The following is a 20,439-nucleotide window of genomic DNA, read 5'->3' as shown; positions in this document are numbered from 1 at the left end:
AAAGACATGCAAATGTAAATGATTCCTTAGAAAATCCAAAAATAAATAAGGGTAATTTTGTTCATTTTAGCTTTTTAAAAAAAATTTCTCTCTTTTTTGGCATTTTTTAGAGTCTCCTGATAATAAAATTAAGTTTATTTATTAATTTTTTATTGCCGTTTATTCTAGAATTGCTGATTTGGTTTGGGCCGGGCTTTATAGGACCTCTTTTAAAAATTTTGTATCTTTTTGGTCAATCAGCTTTTCATAAGCTATAATGCGGAATCCGTGGCTTTCGGCTGAGGGAAGAGCAAGAAAGGGTCAACTACCAGACAAAAGTGTTTGACTAAATGCGCTTCCCTTCCACAATCGAGAACCACTCTGCCTTTTACGTTTTTTTCTGCTGGGCAATGAGCTCATCTCCCAACAAACTCACACGAGCTTATTGCTTGCCATCACTCTACCTCCGAATTCAGATCATCAATTTCATCACCAGTGGTGGTCCCCACCCAACAACCCCTAACCATCAATCACAGCCGTTGATCCACTCCAAGCTTCTCCAATTTCACCCTCCCCATCCCCAACTATTTACACCTACTGCCCCTTTGCCGCGACTGCCTCTCTGTTTTGCGTTTCATGCAAAAAGCGCACAAATTTCAAGGATTTCGTTTCAGAACCTTATAGATTTCTCTGTTCCCTCTGTCACTTTCCACTGACGCACTCTCAGATTCTCTCTCTCTCTCTTTCTCTCTCACTCTCTCTCTCTGTCTTTTCATAACACTCACTTCAATGCCCACTACTACATATTTCAAGCTTCACCATTCATTTAACCTTTGCAGCTATCTTCATCGGCCCAAGAGCAAAAAGCTTAGCCGGAATCTGAGCTTCTCCGATCACCCATCTCTTCAGAAGCTCTACTTTCAGCTCAATTTGCTTTCTTGCTGAAGTTTTGGCTACAAGTTGATCCCACAGTGAGCAGCTAAATTGGGTTTGTTTGGTTTAACCTTAAAAGTTTTGATTATATTATTGTTGTTTCATTTTGGTAATTGTTTCTTTTCTATCTTTCTTACTTTTGCTGTTGTGGTTGCTGTTTGGGCATTTCGGGTGATTTTGGTACGGCATGCACTGATGGGATTGTTTACCATATGAAGGAACGTTTTTATTTTTATTTTTTTAAATCTTCCTTCGCATGTTGAATTGCAGATGTAGGAATAATATTTTCTAAATTCGACCAATAAATAAATAAAATGTTAATGTCTCTTCTTCTGATGTATAACGCATCTCAAGGATAACCATTTCCTTCTCTCTCTCTCTCTCTCTCTCTCTCTCTCTCTCCAATAATATGAATGATGCTTTTGGCTAACAAGGAATTGATGTGTTGCAGATTCCTTTCCCTTTTTCCATCCTCATTTATTTATTTACATTTTCCTAAACGAGGACTTGATTGAGAATTTTTTCCTGAAGGAAAAAAAAGAAAATTGTTGTTTTTGAGTCAATCGCTCAACAGCTTATGGCTTTTGGGTATTACTACAGACTCTCGGTTTTCTAACGTTTGGAAGAAGAAAAAAGGGAAAAGATCATGTTTTTATTTATTTATTTATTGTTTTGATTTGTTTGTGTTATTTCTTGTTTTGATGGTGTAAATGTTGGGTCAATGATGTTACTTTTTTGGTAGTGTATTTACTTTTGTGTTCCTAATATATAATTATTACCATATTATGATTATATAATAATAAGATATGTATATATGGTAGTGTAACTGTGTGAGTTCGATATGTAAGCAGAATAGCGACAGGTGTTAGGCCAACATGAGCTATTAGCTCAAGTGGCACTGGCAAAGCCGCAAATGGCATAGATATATATAATCGATGAAAAGAGGTAGAAAAATCTAAGCTAGGTTTGAGTCTTTGTGGAGTAAAATAAGAAAGAAAACAAGTGACCACAGGTATTTGATCATATTTTACTTTTCGTTTTTCTTGTGTATATGTGATTAGGGTTTGGTGGCAATATTGCATTTAGCTTTCGTGTGTTCCAGTTTGAAATGTGTCTAACGGCAGTGCTTTTTTTTTTTTTTTTGGTTTCTGTTGCAGATATTTGACAGTGATTGTAGGGAGGGCGTAGGAGAAATTCGGGTACCAATTGGCTAATCAAGATGAAGAGGAAGAGACATCTGTACCGATCTACCCATCCATTTGATGCTTATCGTAAGAATTTGCCTCCTCCCTTTTATGTTCTCTTAGTTTTCATTTTCTTTTCAAAATGAACTGTGTAATTTATTTCAAGTAAATGGCTTCTCTGTTCAAAGTCTTGCTTTCTTGTAACACTTGTAAACTTGAATCCACAAGTTGGAGTTAACTTTTTAGTGCGGCGGTAACACCATGTGTCATGTAGACGTGGTAACACCACTTTTTAGTGCGAGCGCGACTGTCTCTAGCATTCGTCTTTCATTAATTGGTAGCAAATATAGGAATTTTTCATTCTTGAACTCCTTATTTATATACATTGTTGAAATGCAGCTGCCACTTTTAGTGCTATTATTTGACCAACGGAGAAAAGGGATTGTTTTAATTCCTGTCTTGCACAGAAGCTCAATAGAATTTTATTTGTTGTTGTTATCAAATGGCCAATATTTTTCGTTTTCACTCATTAAATTCTTGTCAATATCATTCTACTAACTTTTGGCTTGACAGCTTTTGAGGCTCTTTGCTGCGGATCATGGCATCCTGTGGAGCTTCTAGGCATCAGGAGTGGAACCATGACGATAAATTTCGCAGACAATCATTCATGTGTCATTCAAAATAAAGGCCCATTCCCGAACATTCGAGTGAGGTCAAGACAGGCAAATTCATATGACTGCACCTGCTTTTTGCGGCCTGGTGTTGATGTATGCGTGCTTTCAACTCCTGAAAATACAGAAAACTCAGAAGAGAAAATTCGAGCTCCTGTGAGTGGCATTCTATAATTAGGCATTGTCACTTGGTATTTATGACTTTCTATAACTCTTACATGGCATATTTTCAAGTGTTGATGCACATGTTTGATAATTTTAATATTTTTATTGCAGCTCTTTGTGATAATCCATTTCAGAAAGCATGATGCATGTCTCTATAGATAAAGTCACATGTTTTGTAAAACACAATACATTTCTTTTCCTGAGTGAGAGATCTAGAGATACACCAACTGTCTGGTCTTAACAGTCCTCTGTTATCAGTTTGCTTTTGGCAGTCTTGAGACAAATTTTGCATTTCTTGGTTATATTCCAGGTTTCTTGCACTTATAGAACAGATATCAATTTGTCCTTGGTCTGCTAACAGCTTCCAGCACTATATCATTACAAAGTGCTCTTTTATGTATATGTATACTCTCGATCGAGGTTGAGATATGAAGAATTAACCCAATAACTAAAAATAAAAATAAAATTTGAGGCAGCATTCCTCATAAGTCTGTTTACCATCAGAATAATGCAACCACCTAATTCGTCTATGTGAAAACTAGAGATATCTCCTCTGCATTTTATGATTTAAAATCGAGTTTTCTATTCGTTGGCTAATCACTTTAGTTTTCGAAATTTCTCTTTCGATTCACATCTCTTGCGTTAGATAGCTTCACTTTAGTTTTTTTTTTTTTTTTTTCTTTTTTCAAATTTGTTTAGCTTCACATCTTGGGTTGTTTATGTATAAATGCCCGAAACTGAAAACATTAGTTTATGTTGGAAGTTGTGATTGCCTTATTGTTAGTTTGACCAACAGATTCTCTTTCTAATATAGGTGATGGTTGATGCTCGAATCAATTCAATCAAGAGGGTGCCTCATGAGTCCCATTGCTCATGTCGCTTTTACGTTAACTTTTATGTGAACCAAGGCCCTCTTGGTTCAGAAAGAGCAACCCTTAACAAGGACGCTAAACGTGTTGGAATCCATGACATTTTCGTCTTCCAAACACTTGATCGTGATTCTTGTGCAAATGAGCACTACCGATGGGAGTTCTCTGCAGACTGCCCGACGCTGCCCAGAACGAAATTGCTGTTGGGGAAATTTTTATCAGACATTTCATGGTTGCTTGTGACATCAGTGCTGAAGCAGGTTTCATTTGATGTAAGATCAGTACAAAGAAAAGTGGTGTACCAAATTGTGGGAGGTGATGATGACAGCACTCTGTCAAAGTCTGACAATTATTTACATGCTGTCAACTTCAGAGTAGACGACGGGCTCCTGGTACCAATAGTAGTTGAATTTGTACCAGCTGATGCTACCGGGAATGATCCTACTGAAGGTGGACCATCATCATCTTCTGATCTTTTGGGCCTGCGACGTTCCAAGCGTCAGAATGTTCGACCTGAGCGTTTCCTTGGGTGTGATGCTCCAGCAGAGATAGAGATTGGATATATTCGTAGCAGACCATATAAAGTAGATCACTCAGATGATGATGATATGCATATTCCACTTTCACAGTTGTTTGGAAAACATGCTAGACGTTCAGAAGAGCATACTGAGGCAGAACAAAAGGTTCATTATAAGAAATTAAAGTCCAGCGAGGATCTCCATGCATCCAAAAGTGAGGATGATCTTGCAAGCGAAAGTGAGGATTCCCTTGAATGCAAAAGCAAGATTAAGTCGAGGAAGGTGAAATCAGATGTGGCTAAAAGGAAGAAACATCAAGCTCAACTTGCAATTGTTCCTCTGCCTGACAAAAGGGATCCTTTCGCCCTTGGACGCGGTCATCTAAATGCCAATAGTCCTGAAAAGAGTACAAAAGAGGGCGAAGAATTTCCTGCGAAGTATTATTATCATTACAGTTCTAAATCAAAGAGAAAGAAGAATTCTGACTTAGATGATATGGACTTTCAAATGAAATGGGATGGAAAAGTATCCACTAGCAGAGCTAGCAGAGTTTATAACAACAGGCATAACTCCATACGCTCGAAAAGGGAGGGTCTCAGTGGAAGAACTTACCCAAAGAGGAGCTTAAGTGCGGGTGCCTACAAGGAACTGATAAATACGTTTTTGAAAGACATGGATTGCTCAAATAAGCAAGAGCCAAATATTATGGACCAGTGGAAAGAATTTAAGGCTGGAAAGAACCCTGAGCAACAGAACGAAACTGAAATGCCCGAAGATGAGGATGAGGAGGAAATGTCCGAGACTGAAATGCTGTGGAAAGAAATGGAATTAGCATTGGCATCAGCTTACCTTCTTGATGGTGATGAGGTAAAATTTGATATATTCACTGGCATCTAATTTTTTATTTATGACTCAATGGGGGATTCTCTCTCTCTCTCTCTCTCTCTCTCTCTCTCTCTGTGTGACCCTGTGTATGTGGGTTTGTTTGTTTGAAAATCATAGATTAAAACTTCAGAATATAATCTCGAAACTCTGCTAAATAATGCAATAACTCTTTCTAGCAAATAATTAAGTTGATGAGCATTCTGGTTGACCTTCAATTTCTATTTGATATGCCTTGCTTCATCTGATTTGGTAAAATGATTTTCAGGGATCACAAGGGAGCACGTCAGGTGGGACTGCACAAAAGTCTGGTGCAGGTTGCCGGCATGAATTTAGATTGAATGAAGAAATTGGGATGGTGTGCCTCATATGTGGTTTCGTCAGCATCGAAATAGGAGATGTTTCAGCCCCCTTTGTAAGTCAACGTCGAAACTCATTTATGGAAGAACTTTATGTCACATTCCTTGTGCTGCTATGAATTTGCATGGGAGAATGAACTTTCTATTCTGCAATATCATTGTCACTCATTCAATTAGGTTGATCTATTACCATAATCTCCTGTCAAGAATGTAGGCTTCCAATTCCTTTGCGTATATATTTTTTAAAAGATGCTGGTGTAGGATCTGATAGTGTTGCTTCAAAAGATATCTAATTGTTTGTTTGTTTCTCTAGGTGCAAAACACAGGGTGGGCCGCAGATGATAGAAAGATCAATGAAGAACAAACAGACGATAAGCGAGCTGAATATGAGGAATTCAATTTCTTCCACACTCGTACTTCCCCTGATGAGCCTGAGCCTTTATCAGAAGAAAATGACAACGTTTGGGCCTTAATTCCTGAACTTAGAAGGAAATTGTTATTCCACCAGAAGAAGGCTTTTGAGTTTCTGTGGAAAAACGTTGCAGGATCTTTGGAACCAGCACTTATGGAACATAAGGCCAAGAAAATAGGTGGCTGTGTTATATCTCATTCTCCTGGAGCTGGAAAAACTTTTCTGATCATTGCATTTCTTGTTAGCTACCTCAAGTTATTCCCAGGAAAACGGCCTCTGGTCCTTGCTCCGAAGACAACACTCTATACGTGGTACAAAGAATTTATTAAATGGAAAATTCCTATACCAGTGTATCTAATTCACGGCCGTAGAACCTACAGAGTGTTCAAGAAGAAAACAGTGACCTTTACTGGAGGCCCGAAGCCGACGGATGATGTGTTGCATGTTTTGGATTGCCTAGAAAAAATACAGAAGTGGCATGCACAGCCAAGTGTTCTTGTCATGGGTTATACTTCATTCCTAACATTGATGCGTGAAGACTCAAAATTTGTGCACAGAAAATTCATGGCTCAAGTGCTGCGGGAGAGTCCCGGGATCGTAGTACTAGATGAAGGGCACAACCCCAGAAGTACTAAATCAAGGTTGAGGAAGGGATTGATGAAAGTTGAAACGGACTTGAGAATATTGCTATCAGGTACTCTGTTTCAGAACAACTTCTGTGAATACTTCAACACCCTGTGTTTGGCAAGACCAAAGTTTGTGAATGAAGTTTTAAGGCAATTGGACCCAAAATACAGGAGGAAAAAGAAAGGTAAGGAAAAAGCGCGCCATTTGATGGAAGCCAGAGCACGAAAGTTGTTCTTGGACCAGATTGCCAAGAAGATTGATTCGAACGAAGGTGAAGATCAAAGGATCCAAGGTCTAAACATGTTGAGAAATATAACAAATGGATTCATAGATGTGTATGAAGGTGGAAATTCAGACACCCTTCCTGGTCTGCAGATTTACACCTTGTTGATGAACACTACTGACATACAGCAAGAGATTTTGGACAAACTGCAAGACATAATGTCCAAATACCATGGCTACCCTCTGGAGCTAGAACTTTTGATTACCCTTGGATCAATACATCCCTGGCTAATCAAAACTGCAGCTTGTGCTGATAAGTTTTTTACTACTGAGCAACTAGAGGATCTTGAGCAGTACAAGCATGATTTGCACAAAGGGTCCAAGGTCAAGTTTGTTTTGAGCCTTATTTACAGGGTTGTCCGGAAGGAGAAGGTTTTGATTTTCTGTCACAACATTGCACCTGTGAGACTGTTTCTAGAACTGTTTGAAATGGTGTTTGGGTGGCAGAGAGGCAGAGAAGTCTTGGTTCTCACAGGGGATTTGGAGCTGTTTGAGCGCGGAAAGGTGATGGACAAGTTTGAAGAGGCTGGTGGAGCCTCAAGGGTCCTGCTTGCATCAATCACAGCTTGTGCTGAGGGAATTAGTTTGACAGCAGCTTCTCGGGTCATCTTGCTGGACTCCGAATGGAACCCTTCGAAGACGAAGCAGGCCATTGCAAGAGCCTTCCGTCCCGGTCAGCAGAAGGTGGTGTATGTTTACCAGCTCTTGGCAACTGGAACTCTCGAAGAAGACAAGTATGGGAGGACAACTTGGAAGGAGTGGGTGTCAAGCATGATTTTCAGTGAGGCATTCGTGGAGGACCCGTCCCGCTGGCAAGCAGAGAAGATTGAAGATGATATATTGAGGGAGATGGTGGCAGAGGACAAGTCTAAATCATTCCATATGATCATGAAGAATGAAAAGGCTTCAACTGTGGTTAGAGGTAAGGACTAAATTAAGCCTTGTGTGATTTAATCTAGCTTGCAGCAATATTGGGCTTTCTTTCTTCTCTCAAGAATTTTGCCAAGCGAGAAAAGGGAAAATGAGAACCTCCCATTTGAACTTGAATTGTGTAACGGCTAAGTTGTATTTTATTATCATGAATGGCAGTTATACTTTATGATCTCATAGCCAAATCAAATAGTTTGTGTTTAAAAGAGAAAAACAAAAAAAAACAAAAAATGTAAACTTACTAGGGTTACCTCGAGATCATATGTTAGACTAGAATCTCTCCTCCCCAATATCGATTGTATCCAAAAAATAAATTGACAGGTCCGAAAAGGAGAACCAGGCCCAAACCAAACAAGCCGGAGGCCCGAGCCGAAAGCAAACATACAAAGAAAGGCAAAGGCATGTCATAACAAGAGATTAAAAGCCAAAAACTAAGAGTAAAATAGAAGCAGCCAAGTGAAGTCTCATCCTAGTGATTGAATTCTTCAAAGACGAGCTAAAAATCAAAGGCAGGCATTAACAAAGTGAGAGAATAGTACACCATACATACTAGTAACCATGTGGGGGGGAGTGGTTTCAAGTTCAACTTTAAAAAACGATCAAGTTGGGGGAAGTGGGTGGAATTAGAAAAAAAAGAAGAAGAGAAATGACAAAGGAGGAAAGTTCATAGAGATGGAATCACGCCTAAAGTTGTGAAGTAAATTAAACGGTGAAAACCGCAGAAAAAATAAATAAATAAAGTCGATGATGGTAATAAAATAGAACCTAGTTGGTGCATATGCCACGGAATTACTGAACTAGCCTCCAAAATTTAAACCTAAAATAGTTCCTTCGGGCCAGCAGTTTCCAACAAAACCATTTGAGTGATCATATTATTAAGTAATCTAAATTTTGGAGAATAATCTAGAAATTATGAAAAGTTGTTGGTGGATAATGGTGCCGATTTGATTAATTTGATGAACTTTTGTGGCGGTCAATACGGATGTCGACTAGTGGATATATCGAAAGCAAAGAAAACTAATCTGTTTTCTTCTGTGGAGCTCCCAAAAGTTGAAAGTTAGAAATAACTTTGAGGAAGGTGATGAAGTATTGCTTACACAAAGTATGTAGGCAATATGCGCAATGGCGATGATAAGTCAAAAAGCTTGCACAAGTACTTTTATGATAATCCGACAACAAGTTGCTAGATAAGGATCTACTTGCATATAAAATTTAGCTGGAAATTTGTTTGAAATTTAATTAGTTTTCTTCTCTCTCTCTCTATCTCTCTCATAATATGTTAGACTCACTTCACATGAGAGAATTGAAGAAAACGTTTAAAAGCAAAACAACAAAAGAAAAAAAAAGTTGAGTTCTATGACATCTTTCAGTCTCCAAAGTTCGAGTAATTCTTGCATGTTCTAAGTATAGGACAACAACAAAAAAAAGGTTGAGTTATGTGACATCTTTCAGTCTCCAAAACCCTACTCAAAACATGCACATGATTATTTACTAATCCCCAAAAGAATTTGATTTTGAGGTAGGGTACCCAAATTATAAGATATTATTACACTAACGGAGGTAATTTAAAAGAATGGTTTGATAGGATATTGAGAAGGTAATTATCTCCTTACTTTTCTTTATGTAGAGTGGCAGAAAAACTTATCTTTATATAAAGTGGCAGAAAAAATTTATATGAAGCGGGAATAGCACGTTTTTATTATTTACAACCAATCAAGCTATAACAAGTGTTTCTCGTAGAGTGGGTGTAAAAAAGAATCTCTCTTACAACAAAGAGGCCAGGTAAGTCAAGTAAGCATTATGGTGCTGTAAGTTTGCACCAATAAAAGACAATTGCAATGATTGACTTTTGCAGAGGAATATTATCTCTCCTGCCTTTGCCTAGCTATTTCTTGTAAGAAGGTTTCTAAGTTTGACTCCTAATTAAATAAATAGTTGAACTCACAATGCATGACTCAGGAAAATATATAGCTGGGATAAAGGGAAGGATACCTTTGTTTTTTTTCTTCTCACGTTGATGATCAAGTACTTCCATGAATCACGCTTCTCTTAATTTGTATTTTTTTTTTAAATATTAAATTATATGCTTAACATAGGTATTGTTTATCCGAATTTTTTACTCTTGTCCTTGTAATCTTTTTTATTTATGTATAATTTTCACTTTAGTATGCGTAAACAATGGGGACAATTAATTAATTAATTAATTATGAGAAAATAAGGATTAAGAAAAGAAGGCAGTTTATGGGTAATTGGATGACCGGGTAAAGTTAAATCGAAAAGTACCAAGGTTTGAAAACACAGAATCAACACGCGATTAAAAAAAAGGTTTAAAAGAAATATATAAAAACAAGTGGGCGAAGGTGTAGTTGGAAATAAAGAAAGGGATAATTAAAAGGCTTAACTAAGTCCAAAGAAGAGCTGCAAGTTGAGGATCCACTTGCGAGTCCGGCGTAAGCTGTTTGTGTTCAACATCATCACCCCCAACCCCCAATCCCATTCTTCTCTCTCTCTCTCTCTCTCTCTCATCTTTCTCTCTCTGTCCGAGGAAACAGCAAAACTAATACAAGTGGACCTCATCACACCAGCTTAAATATTATAACCCTAATCTCTCTCTCTCTCTCTCTCTCTATGTCCATGGCTATGATATATATGATATCATGATGTTATGAAGGCCAGCCCTAAACCTTGTTGTCTACATTCAGAGATAGAGAAAGAGAGATCACCAAAGCAAATGCCTTCCTCACTGCAATTCCAAAGACCCATCAATAACTCTCCTAATTTTTATCCAACAAACACATTAATCCACCACAAGCAATTCCAATCCCACGCCGCGGCCGCAGCTGTAGCGGAGGACTTCACGCGCCTCAACGCTCACGTGATGTCGCCCAACCCCAACCAGTGCTGCTCCGCTGTCGTGCAGTCCATCGAGGCCCCCGTCCCGACCGTGTGGTCGGTCGTGCGGCGCTTCGACAACCCACAGGCCTACAAGCACTTCCTCAAGAGCTGCCAGGTCATCGACGGGACGGGCGACGTGGGCACGCTCCGGGAGGTCCACGTGGTGTCGGGCCTCCCCGCGGGGTCCAGCACGGAGCGCCTCGAGATCCTCGACGACGAGCGACACGTCCTGAGCTTCAGTGTCGTGGGTGGGGACCACCGGCTCGAGAACTACCGATCCGTCACCACGCTCCACGACTCGCCGAGTGGACTCGGGACCGTCGTGGTGGAGTCGTACGTGGTGGACGTTCCGCCGGGAAACACCAAGGAGGAGACGTGCGTGTTCGTCGACACCATCGTGCGCTGCAACTTGCAGTCGCTGGCTCAGATCGCGGAGAGCATGGCTAAACCATCCACCAAGAGTAACAACAACAAGCCCTCATGAAATATTATTATTTCATAATCAAAATGAGTTCATGATTCTTTCTTTCTTTTTTCGTTTTCTTTCTTTTTGTGGAGACTATTTGTAGATTCGATAGGTTTTCTGAGGCTCTATCTCAGCAGCTGGTTGAAATGGTCAAAGGTTGTCCGTACGTATGATATTGTGTATAATTAAAACCCTATGTTTCCTTTACCATGTATCCCATCCCTTCTGAAGATTATCGCTCTCTCTCTCTCCCTCTCGCGATATATATATACAAATTATGTTTAAGTTCATGATTTGTTTGTTCATCTTATTAATTTCTCTCTTGCTCAATTGTTAATTTCTTCCACTTTAATGCGGAATTTGTGTGCAACCCTAGATTGCATGATCAGGTTCTTTCTTCAGCTTCTCTCAAATTAATGGAAACAACTGGCTAATCACGGATATAATTAAACCCTAATTAAATTAATCAATTAATAATATGCATGGTTTGTGAGTTGCACGATCTTATCTATATGCATGTAACAAATTTCACTTGTGATTCTTTCTTGCCGTACGTTTAGTATACTAATGATATATAGATACTAATTATCAATGTACTTTAATATAATTTAAAGAAAGTTGGCTAAGAAATCGAGTTAATGTATTTTTATTTTTTTTTTCTTCTCATTGTCAATGCCAATGAGATAGATCAAAAACTGCTGTAAAGTGTTAAGATTCGCAACATTGCGCTTACACCGATGTGCTACCACGCGTGAATGAATTAATGTAGCTTCAAATTCATGTATGGGCGGCCATGGCTACATTGGCCCAGTTGATATTGAATATAAAAAACGAAAACAAAAACATTTTTACAGTTTTAATTTATTGATTCAAATTAATTAAATAGACACAGTCTCTTGCTCCGCTTCTGTTTTGCCTTTCATTTCTAATGACACTCTTTTTTCAATACAAGTGATATTGAGGAGGGCAGTCTTCTCACACACACACTGTCAAGATGTCATGGAGATTCGAACTTAAAATCACTTATTTATAAGTTAATGTCATTTTCTACTCGGTTAGATCCTATGAATACTTACCATGAAAGTATGGTTTACTACGAGGGAGCGTTTCTTAAAAAATTGATACTTATAAAAATAAAATAAAAAGATAATTAATTGATAGATATGGCATGCATTGCCGACCTAAACAAATAGACATGCATCAATTATCAAATAAGATGATCAGAGCCACAGATAGGCTATATATATAGTTAGATTACGATAAATATTATTTTGTATCCTTTGTATTTGCTTGAGGTGTCTTGTTATAGGCTGGGGATACAGTTGGCATTTCTTGTCTACTGCAGTTTTCTTCGAAAGTTCAAAAAAGAATTATAAAATAGCAGCCTTGGAATTATTATTATTTTTGCATAGAAGAGAATGCACGGAGGAGGAGGTATTATATTGGTAATTGGCGAGGTTGAAGAATCAATCAACAGCTACGTTTGCAACTTGACTTTAAAACGAGGCAACTTGGTTGGAGAAACCAAATGCAAGTTGCAAATTACCAAACAAAATCAAGGAGAAACTTTAAAAAGTTTAATGCAAGTTGCAAGGTTTTGCCTGCTATTATTATATATATATATATATATATATATATATATATGTTTATGTTGTGTGTTGGAAGGGCCGATAGTCTTTTAGGATTTGCAAGTTGCTTAGGCAAGTGGGCAAGGAAGGCAATTTAATGTTCCCCTCTTGTTTACAAGAGAATGAAATCAAAGCCACCCATTTTGCCTCGCCAGTGTGTGTATGTGACCCTGTGTGTGCCCATGACTGATTTGACTAGACCAACCCAAACCTAATTCTTCGCTGAAATTTTCTTGAAACCACCGTCTGAATTTAAGGTCCAAAGGGCACCATTACTTTATACCAAAGATCCTTTAATTAATTTCCTCTAGATTAATATGGACTGACGATTTCTAGCTAGTGATAGTACTTCCAATTGGCGTACTCATTAGTTCTTAAGAGCATTCGTAATAGTTATTCAGTTTTACTTGCAATTGTATAATTCAATAGCTTCAGTTTATTAGCATGTGAGTCACATAATTAGCTAATTGCAATTCAATTGAAGATTCATCATATAACACCCTCCATTGCAAATGAAATTTTACTGTTTTAATTTAATTTATCATAATCATCGCATATGCTCTAATCAAGGCTACTATTGTAATGCTAGGTTACGGACCATCAAATTATTTGTTCTAGAAGAGCTTATGTGTTGTTTGCTTTTGTTAATTATGATGTATGACTTAGACTTGTTAACAAATGTTTTCAATACAATCATCAATCAAGGTCAAAAATCGAAGGAGCCTCTCACCTTTGTGATTATGACAAATATTCAACTCATATTTGCATTTCGTTCCCTTGAATAAAAAGAAGGAACCTCTCACGTCGTTAGGTTTAGAAAAGTTATCTCGGCAATATAGAATGTTGATGGTTTGAAAATCAATTATGTGTGAACATATAATTGGATTTTTTTTTTAATGTTCCTTAATTTTGGAGTCTTTGCCACTAATTATACAAGACTGTTTCTTAGTGTTTGTAGACTTTGTCACCACGCAAAGCATTTGGGCCCCAAGTCTCTATGTCGATGAGCACTTTAGGACTTCTAATGAAGTATGACCTATAATAATCGAAGCTCATTCCAAGTGTCTTGAAGGCCAGAAAAGGCAAACACCAATACACACGATGTAATGGGATTGAGAATTGGGTGATGTTGAGCAAATGTCTCCTGGTTCACCTTCCCAGTTGAAGTACAATGTCTCATTTTATGTATGTGTGATATAAAAATGGTGGCTACTCACTTTTCCATGAAGACCCTCGTCTTCTCGGGTCCATGTTCTTCTGCACCCATCCGAACAAACTTTTCATCGCCATGCGATAAGCCTCCATGGTGGCCACCTCCATCGCATTTTTCACCTTATCATAACTTGACCCTAGCCTACATATGAAATCTTATGCAATGAAATGTGCCACCTGGCTGTGAAAACAGTTCATTAGAAAACAAACATTTGTTTCTAGTTACCGACCAAAAACAAGAACATTTCTGGGTAGGTTTGGAGGATCTTTGTCACTTAAACTTATTTCAGTTTTAATTTATCACTTTAAAGAAATTTTTAAAGAGAAATGTCAATTAAATATTTCAAAATTCATGATTTCTCATATAACTTTAACACTATCCAATTATTCATCAATTTTAAGGGTATTTTAGTCTTTTCATTTTCAAGGATATTTTAGAAACGGAAAAATTATTATATAAAAAATTTATACATGCTCAGAGAGTGAGAGAGAGAGAGAGAGAATAGGGGGAGGGGGAAGAGGTCCTGCGACGTGTTTTAGGGGCGGATGGGGTTGGGGTGAGGGAGAAAGGGAGAGGTTTTTATTTTTTTATTTTTTAATCCTTGAAAATGGGAAGACTAACCTTTCTACAATTATCCCAAAAAGAAACTTTGTTTTCAGCGATACATGATAATGTGTAGAGGTTAACCAGACGAAAAAAGATTGTCCGAAACATTGCAAATCATTCTGTACCATTGCACATTCAATCACTTCAAGAATTTCCCTTCACAAACCTCAAATTTAATAACAAAATTTTCATTTTGATATTTCAACTTCAAAAAGACCAAATCTATCTTCCTGTATGGGCCCCCCTTCTTTTTCCCCCACGAATCACTTACTTTTACAGTTTTGCATGCATTCACTTCCCTCTTTGTTTAGCCTTCCATGTCACACATTTCATCGTTAATTTACACTATTCAATTGCCAGCGGCTGGAGCTCACCAACAGGACTATCTGAAAGGAGAAGAATTCACCTTCTTTTTTCTTTCAAAAAGAAAAAGAAAAGAAAGAAGCCATATAATCAAGGGTAGAAAAGCTTGGCAAATAGAAGCTCATTCCAAGTATCCTGAAGGCCAGGCAAACACCAATGTACACAATCTGCATAGCTAACAGGGTTTGCTAATTGCTCTGGAGTCAGTGGATTCCACTGCTTCTTGTAGATTGCTGTGTGTGCATCTTTGCGATAGCTCGAGAGTTGGGTGATGTTCAGAAATGTAATGGGCACCCTTGATTTACCGAACACGTCTCCTATCACCTCCATTATATTTTTCCGGGAATCTGAACCCCAATAGTTAGGATCTTCAATCGGAGTAGTTTGATTGTAACAGTTACCTCCTGATTCACCTCCCCAATCTACACTCCTGCCAAATTATAAACATTAGTCCTCAACCTAAATTTTGTAAAAGTTTCAAGCACAAGTTCCCTTCTAAAAAGCTTCAAATTGATCTCAAATTTTCTCACTCTCTGTCTATTTTTGTCCATGGTTTGCTACGCTATATATATGATTTGAAGAAATGGGGTGACATAATTGAACTCACTTTCCATGAGAAGGCGACATGCTAGTGAAAAAGACCCTCGTCTTCTTGGGGTTCATGTTCCTCCGCACCCATCTCAACATAGTCTTCATCGCCATGCGATAAGCCTCTGTTGTTGGTACCTCCACGATATCTTTCACCTCATCATCGAAGGAACCTTGCCTGAAGATTAAACATTTGGTTAAGCGATGTAGGAAGAGATATCTATAAATTTTAAAAAAAGTATAATTTGATTGGGGCAAGAATGTACAAGATCTTAAACTTCAAGCCAGTCATCCACCACAGATAGGTGTTAAACACCAAGACATCCACGCCCTTCCAATGCTTGCCATGCTTAGTGATGGACCCTTTCCTGACAAGCCTGTCAGATATCCTATGGACGACAGCATTATCGGCGTTTGACTCGAGAAGAAATGGCGCCCAGTAGAACTCAATTGTGGCATTGTACTCCTACATTGTGGAAAAAAGAAATTTATCGGATAACAATTCAGTAAAATGTGAATGTACATTTGAGAACCAAGTATGAACCAACATAGAAACCCATAGAAATGTGACCAACCTTTGCAGTGAAAACAGTTCGTGAGTCTGAGTCAAAGGTTTCCATAGATTTGGCATCCTCGGGGATGAGCGAATGGAGAAGACAAATCATGGAAACATACTGACCCCGGTTCAGAGAATCGCCAACAAACATCATCCGTTTCCCGCGTAGTGTCTCGAGCATCAATGTTGCGTTGAAGCTGTATAATTTGTGAGTAGAATCTTTTACACTTTACATTACTGGGAAATTAGAAAATCCAACATCAAGTATATGATTTTGTAATAGTTGATCACCTACTAATTAGTAATTACAGAAATTAAATTAAACAGAAGACCCTAAACAGAAGAAAAAAGGAGAGCAGAAGAAGTATATATTATTAGAGAAATTAAATTACGTATATTAACATGGTTTCGAGTTTTGACAATCTAAGTTAAAATTACGTAGTTTCATACATTAATTACACAGGAAATTATCAGAAAACTGGGCCGTGCCCACGCCCACTATGTTTTGGGCCTTTCTCATTTCGGAGCCTTAGCGGCGGATACATACGAAATTAACGGCGGCCATCACAGCCGTTGAAAACATACACGTGTTCATACACAAATGGGGGCCCCGTTCATAGCTTGTGTCACACGGGGACAGATGGAAGAAAGGTAGAAGCGATTCGATACCCCTTGAATTTAACGCAGCTTATTCTAAAGCTATGCATGACTGGTCCACCCGGCCGGTTCGATTGGAAAAAACAGGTTCGGCAAAACAAAGACAAAGGGACAAACGGTTTTGTTTGTCGGTGATGAGATCGTGAGTAGGGATCGAGAACAGGAGAGTTCCCATCGTACGAGTCTTTGATTATTATTATTTTTTTTTTTTGGGTAAAGCAACGGAAAGCAAACTCGGTTCAACTTTCCCCAAGAAAACCAATTAAACGAGGAAATAAAGCGTTATACAATAAACGAGCAGCTAAAAAACGCGTTTAATGGGTGCGTAGAGCAAGAGACTGAGCCACTGACCTGGGAAGATCACAGCCGTGCGGCTGCCATCGCCATTTCTGATAATCCTTGTCAGGTCGTCCGTGTTCTTGACAAGTCAACTGAGGCTGAATGTACGGACACTCCGATTCCTCGTAAAGCGGCCGATTCGACTCGTCCCAAACCCACCTCCCACTGAATATGTCGCAGCCTTCCTCGCTCTTTCCTATGGCGAACGGCAGCTTCTCCCTCTTCTTCCCTAGCCCCAAAACAAAAAACCCAATTCAGTAAAACCACAGTTTCAATTGCAAATTCCATTTTTTTAAAGGGAAATTACTCGGTGATGGGTTGAGTTGACTCACCGGTTCTGATGACGAGTGGGTCCGAGTTGGGGCTGTGTTGCAGCTGCTGGCCGAAGATGCACATGAGGTCCTCACCGTAGAGGACGGCGACGAAGAGGATGAAAGCGAGCAAGGTGAAGAGGTAGGGGGAGAGGCGGGCCTTGCGAAAAACAGAGGAGGAAGAGGAAGAGAATGGCGGTGGCTTCATTATTCTCATGTAAAATTATAACGTATCTGTGCAAAAATGAATCGAATGCGAATTAATTTGTTTGAGATTTATGAGAGTGAGGAGGAGGAGGAACATAGAGAGAGATTCATCGTCTTTGTGTAGAAGGGAGGGATTATTATTATATGAAATGAAAGCCGGGCAGTCTTAAAAATAAAGTTGAATATTATAATGCACTATCGTTGGTGCCCACTGGCCACAGTAAGTTTCTCTCCAAGGCAAAGACTTCTGCGACAGAGTTGGTCTGTTTAGTTAGAAGAAAATCTGTATGAACAACTAGTTGTTGAGAAAGTAATTGATTATAAATTGGATAGTTCAGCTCTTAATTAACTATCGAGTTTATAATTTTGGGAGTGTGAAATTTACTCTTATATGCACTCACAATTTTGGAGTATATTTGATACTTTCTGTTGATGAGTCCTTATTTAGTTAGGATTTTAGTTCCTTACCATATTACGATTTTGGTTACTTGCCTATTTTTCGTATAGTAGTTTAGATATATTTCCTATGTTATTTAGAATTAATACACCTTTGTACTTTTTTATAAACACCTCCACATTGGAGCAGAATAAAATCAGAGCATATATCTGAAAATTTACCCTTCTTTATTTGACACTTTCAAATTTTTTATATGATTGTTTTCCAATTTGTTGAAATTAATAATGATTCACATTTAATGGATTATATTTGTTAATAGGAACGTAAAAATTCAAACATCACAGACATGAGCTTGGCCAAATTGGCTAGAGCGTATGTACTCACCACTCTGTACCGAATTCGAATACCCCTCCTCGTAATTTAAATTAAATTAAAATAGAACATCACTTGTATTTTTTTAAATAAAAAAAAAATTCAAACATGAGAAACTTCCATTATATCTTATTTAATTCCCTTGTATTTAAAACTAAAAACCAAATCCAAAATTTTGGCAACTGAATCGTAAATTGCATCTCAGGTTTTTATATGTTTGGAAATAATAAAATCCACTACCATGTTTGGTCCAAACAGAAATCAAAATCTAAATTCATAGAACGAGGAAGTGTAGTGGGTTGATACTGATGCATGATGATGTGAACTGGTTGTAATGTGGCTTGGCTTCTAAGGTAAGTGTGTCTGTCTGTCAAACATCACAAATCATTCTCCTGCACTTTCTCGTCGCGATGATAAAAAGAAAGAGAGATTTTTTTAATGAAGGGAGCTTTGGGTTTTTTGGGTAGAGGGTGATTCGAAATTGGGTCACATTTCAGCCTCAAAGTGGTTGGCATTTACCTGCTTTCTTACGCAGCTGTGATTAGCTGACAACCACAACAAATAATGGTGACCCAACAACTAAACTTAATAAACTAATCAATTATTGTCTTCATTAATAACTTGTAATCTTACTATGCCTATGAGTTTTATTTGGTTTCTCTTGGATGTCTCAATCAATTTTTTTTTTTTGGTCGAGGTTTCAATCATATTATATGCACGAAGTTATGTTCTTTCTCATTTTGTGTCTTCCTCCTCCCTTCTCTACACACATATATTGCACTGACTTCTGCTAAAGATCTAGCCTGTTATATTACATAAAGAAATCAGCCTATATTCTGCTAAATATCTAGCATGTTATGTTCCAGAAAGAAATCACCCTATATTTTAGGGACTCGAACGGATTCCAGTACTCGTCCATGAGTTCAAATTCTGTTCTCTACCGAAAAAGAAACATACTATATATATATATATATATATTATTTATATTCATGCAATCCTGTGTAGGTGTTTCATGTGCATCGCAACTTTGCACATGGAACTCAGTAGTTGGGAGGAGAGCGAAAGAAAAATATGAATAGATTTCTTTAAATCTATGGGATTCTATTGCAATGTTCTATAGATCATTTGAGTTTTGTATATAGTAGTGGGCAGTATAAGGCCCGAACCTCAAATTTTAATCCGTAAACTGGTAAATTCAGAGCTAAAAACATTCCTTCTAAAGTTTGGGTCATCACCAATATAATTTCAGCAAACATAATTTCACAATGTAATTGCATGCATTGATGCAAAAGCAGAAAGTTTGATCATCTTTATGCCGCATTATATCATGATGCTCTTCACCATTGACCCCCCAACCCTCCCTCCCTTCCCCACCAAAAGAAGAAAAGAGTTCACAACACACAAGAAAACAAAATGCCATCCTCCCTCAAACAATGCATTGATTTCATTACAAAAGTTGGCAATGTAACTTCTTACCTGAGGCTGAAGAGACAGGGAGCGCATTAAAAAGTGGCAAAAGGATAACGAGGCAGACAACGCGAGGCCACTTGTACTTCATGCTTCTAAGAGTTTGGGAAAAAGAGTCTTCACCTTTGCTCTTATACCTGTCCGGCATCTTCTTGGGCACAACAAGCAGTTGCTGCGTTTGCTGGTGCTTTTCAAAGAGCCTCCACAATGTGGTTAGCCAGCCACATCCAGATCAGTAGAAAATACAAGCACATCAGGTAATCCTTGTGTGGTTTCAATTCAATACTATTTCTGTCGTTGGAAAAGTAAAGGCAAGAAAATTATATGATCTGAAAAATCACACAATACTAACAGGAAGTCTTCCCTGCATGTAGCATATTTGGATAATTTTAATAGGTTAAGTCGGTATCAACCGAACCAGCATCTATTCCACCAAATCCATGAGATATCCCTCAAGCATCTATCTGCACGGCCTTCTCCCACCATATCACTGCCCTAACTGCTCAGCTGTGATGTATATCAAGGTAACTGGATAATACTTCCAGTATACCAGTAAACAATCC

At 38.2% G+C, this 20,439-nt stretch overlaps 3 protein-coding genes across 8 annotated transcripts; 2 read left to right on the top strand and 1 right to left on the bottom strand.

The window, feature by feature from the left end:
• The first annotated feature begins 327 nt into the window (after positions 1–327).
• Positions 328–7,988, top strand: LOC117617559 (SNF2 domain-containing protein CLASSY 1-like). 4 transcript variants are annotated; one of them, XM_034346984.1, is made up of 6 exons: positions 328–950; positions 2,070–2,183; positions 2,670–2,923; positions 3,747–5,186; positions 5,470–5,616; positions 5,874–7,988. In XM_034346984.1, exons 2-6 carry the CDS (start codon positions 2,132–2,134, stop codon positions 7,812–7,814), a joined length of 3,834 nt encoding a protein of 1,277 aa, XP_034202875.1. In that variant the 5' UTR covers positions 328–950; positions 2,070–2,131; the 3' UTR covers positions 7,815–7,988. The 4 variants fall into 4 exon arrangements, with proteins under 4 accessions (XP_034202875.1, XP_034202873.1, XP_034202876.1 ...); XM_034346982.1 differs by having other exon boundaries at positions 328–967; XM_034346985.1 differs by lacking the exon at positions 328–950 and adding an exon at positions 1,301–1,500.
• Positions 7,989–10,190: 2,202 nt separating this feature from the next.
• On the top strand, positions 10,191–11,462 carry LOC117617560 (abscisic acid receptor PYL4-like). The gene has a single exon (XM_034346986.1). It carries the CDS (start codon positions 10,477–10,479, stop codon positions 11,188–11,190), a length of 714 nt encoding a protein of 237 aa, XP_034202877.1. The 5' UTR covers positions 10,191–10,476; the 3' UTR covers positions 11,191–11,462.
• A 3,284-nt stretch (positions 11,463–14,746) lies between these two features.
• Positions 14,747–20,270, bottom strand: LOC117617439 (protein trichome birefringence-like 33). Of its 3 annotated transcripts, XM_034346814.1 has the most exons (7): positions 19,886–20,270; positions 17,455–17,667; positions 17,135–17,351; positions 16,146–16,323; positions 15,837–16,036; positions 15,590–15,748; positions 14,747–15,412 (listed from the first exon to the last, which is right to left on the bottom strand). In XM_034346814.1, exons 2-7 carry the CDS (start codon positions 17,648–17,650, stop codon positions 15,073–15,075), a joined length of 1,290 nt encoding a protein of 429 aa, XP_034202705.1. In that variant the 5' UTR covers positions 17,651–17,667; positions 19,886–20,270; the 3' UTR covers positions 14,747–15,072. The 3 variants fall into 3 exon arrangements, with proteins under 3 accessions (XP_034202705.1, XP_034202706.1, XP_034202704.1); XM_034346815.1 differs by lacking the exon at positions 19,886–20,270 and having other exon boundaries at positions 17,135–17,341; positions 17,430–18,165; XM_034346813.1 differs by lacking the exon at positions 19,886–20,270 and having other exon boundaries at positions 17,455–18,162.
• Between the last annotated feature and the right edge of the window lie 169 nt (positions 20,271–20,439).

The sequence above is a fragment of the Prunus dulcis genome, chromosome 2 (assembly GCF_902201215.1).
Source record: "Prunus dulcis chromosome 2, ALMONDv2, whole genome shotgun sequence".
NCBI lineage: Eukaryota > Viridiplantae > Streptophyta > Magnoliopsida > Rosales > Rosaceae > Prunus > Prunus dulcis.
This window is presented reverse-complemented; position numbering and strand designations above follow the sequence as displayed.